The sequence below is a fragment of the Nerophis ophidion genome, linkage group LG13 (assembly GCF_033978795.1).
Source record: "Nerophis ophidion isolate RoL-2023_Sa linkage group LG13, RoL_Noph_v1.0, whole genome shotgun sequence".
NCBI lineage: Eukaryota > Metazoa > Chordata > Actinopteri > Syngnathiformes > Syngnathidae > Nerophis > Nerophis ophidion.
In genome coordinates, this window is record NC_084623.1 from 6,481,024 (window position 1) to 6,482,755 (window position 1,732).

The following is a 1,732-nucleotide window of genomic DNA, read 5'->3' on the forward strand; positions in this document are numbered from 1 at the left end:
AATGTTGCTTGAAACAAATATAAATATTGAGAACCCAAAGCAGAGAGAGCAACCGTCCCAAAATAAGGAAAGATCATTATGCTTCTTCACACACATATATTTTTGTACCTATTTCTGTAAACTATGAATAGAATCAATTTGAATTGAATGACGTTATAACGGTTAACATTTTAGCTTTATGACTAAATGACAAATTGGGGCGGTATAACTCGTTTGGTAGAGCGGCCGTGCCAGCAACTTGAGGGTTCCAGGTTTGATCCCCGCTTCTGCCATCCTACTCACTTCCGTTGTGTCCTTGAGCAAGACACTTTACCCACCTTCTCCCAGTCCCACCCACGCTGGTTTAAACGTAACTTAGATATTGGGTTTCACTATATAAAAGCGCTTTGAGTCACTACAGAAAAGCGCTATATAAATACAATTCACTTCACAAATCAGTTCTGCAAATGAGCAGATTGTGATGTTTGATTGTCTTTGGAGACTGAGTTGATCACTGATAATCAACCATGGTGTCAGGTTTAAGCACCAAACTATCTATTAAAGAAGAACCAAGGAATCAGGCAGAGACAGAGTTCAATTTTGCTCATGAGGAGAACGCATGGAGCTGCACACTCGAGTTACAGTCTCACCCTACGCTCTGAGGAACAGCCCACGCGCCCCCCATTTTATTCAGGAGTTCCCTAGTTACATCGCTGAGGCTGCTTCTAAAGGGAGGGGGTCACACATTATGCAAGCAGATCAGTTGGCACAATTCGTGATTATTCAAAACGGAAATGTGCTGGGGGTCTTGTGATTGCGCCTTGTCTCTGCTTTGTCTGTCTTCGTTGAGGTGCTTGAGGTCCGTCCTCGGTTGTTAGCGGGCTGAAAGACAGAAATATCTTCGGCGAGGCAACTCCTAACTTGCAGTGGAAGATAACAAGTTGTGTGCCTCTGCACGGGAAAAAAAGTACAGCTTGAGCACAATAGATACTAACTATAGCAAAGGCCTTTAAGCATAAGAGTTGTGTGATAACTTATATAGAATTATTCCAACACATGAATCCAGAGGTTCAAGCATGAACAAACACACAGCTTAAGTCACTGTTGAAAGACACCTTGCCCTCTTTCTCCGTGCTACACTCCCTCCTGAGAAGGTTTAGTATGTCGGTTCTTATTTGCGGCGTGAACGACTGGTAGAAGCTCTCTCTGGCTGTCAGGAAACTAAGCAGACGTTGTCCGGTCTTGCTGTCCGGATCGAAGCACTCCGTCACGTCGAAGGTGTTGGGGACGAAATGCTCCCCGTATTTCAGACCCAGACTCTTCAGGGAGGCCAGGACGTCAGAAGACGAGCGATAGACGGGGAGCGTCTCGTTGCACAGCTCCTTGGAGAAGGTCCTCCACAGAGTGTCCCAGCCAGAGTTGGCTGTTTTGCATCAACACGTGCATTCATTAGGAAATGGACTTAAAAGACACTTCCTAATGAGATCTAAGACAGCAGTGTTAGATCTGTACGGTCTTTAACTTTAGAATTGGATGCCAGCAACATGTGACAAAGAAGTTGGGAAAGGTGGAAATAAATACTGATAAAGTTGAGAAAAACTCATCAAACACTTATTTGGAACATCCCACAGGTGTGCAGTCTAATTGGGAACAGGTGGGTGCCATGATTGGGTACAAAAGCAGCTTCCAAGAAATGTTAAGTAATTCACAAACAAGGATGGGGCGAGGGTCACCAATTTGTAAGCAAATTGTC

At 44.3% G+C, this 1,732-nt stretch overlaps 1 protein-coding gene across 2 annotated transcripts in view; it reads right to left on the minus strand.

Annotated features, from left to right (window-relative positions):
* Nucleotides 1–336: 336 nt before the first annotated feature.
* Nucleotides 337–1,732, minus strand: part of LOC133564174 (histamine N-methyltransferase-like) — a 20,167-nt gene continuing 18,771 nt past the window's right edge. Inside the window, exon 7 of one of the 2 annotated variants that reach the window (XM_061918319.1) lies at nucleotides 337–1,402. In XM_061918319.1, coding sequence (XP_061774303.1) covers nucleotides 1,050–1,402 — 353 coding nt within the window. In that variant the 3' untranslated portion in view covers nucleotides 337–1,049. The remainder of the gene's footprint in view (nucleotides 1,403–1,732) is intronic. The other variant, XM_061918318.1, reaches the window with a different exon arrangement.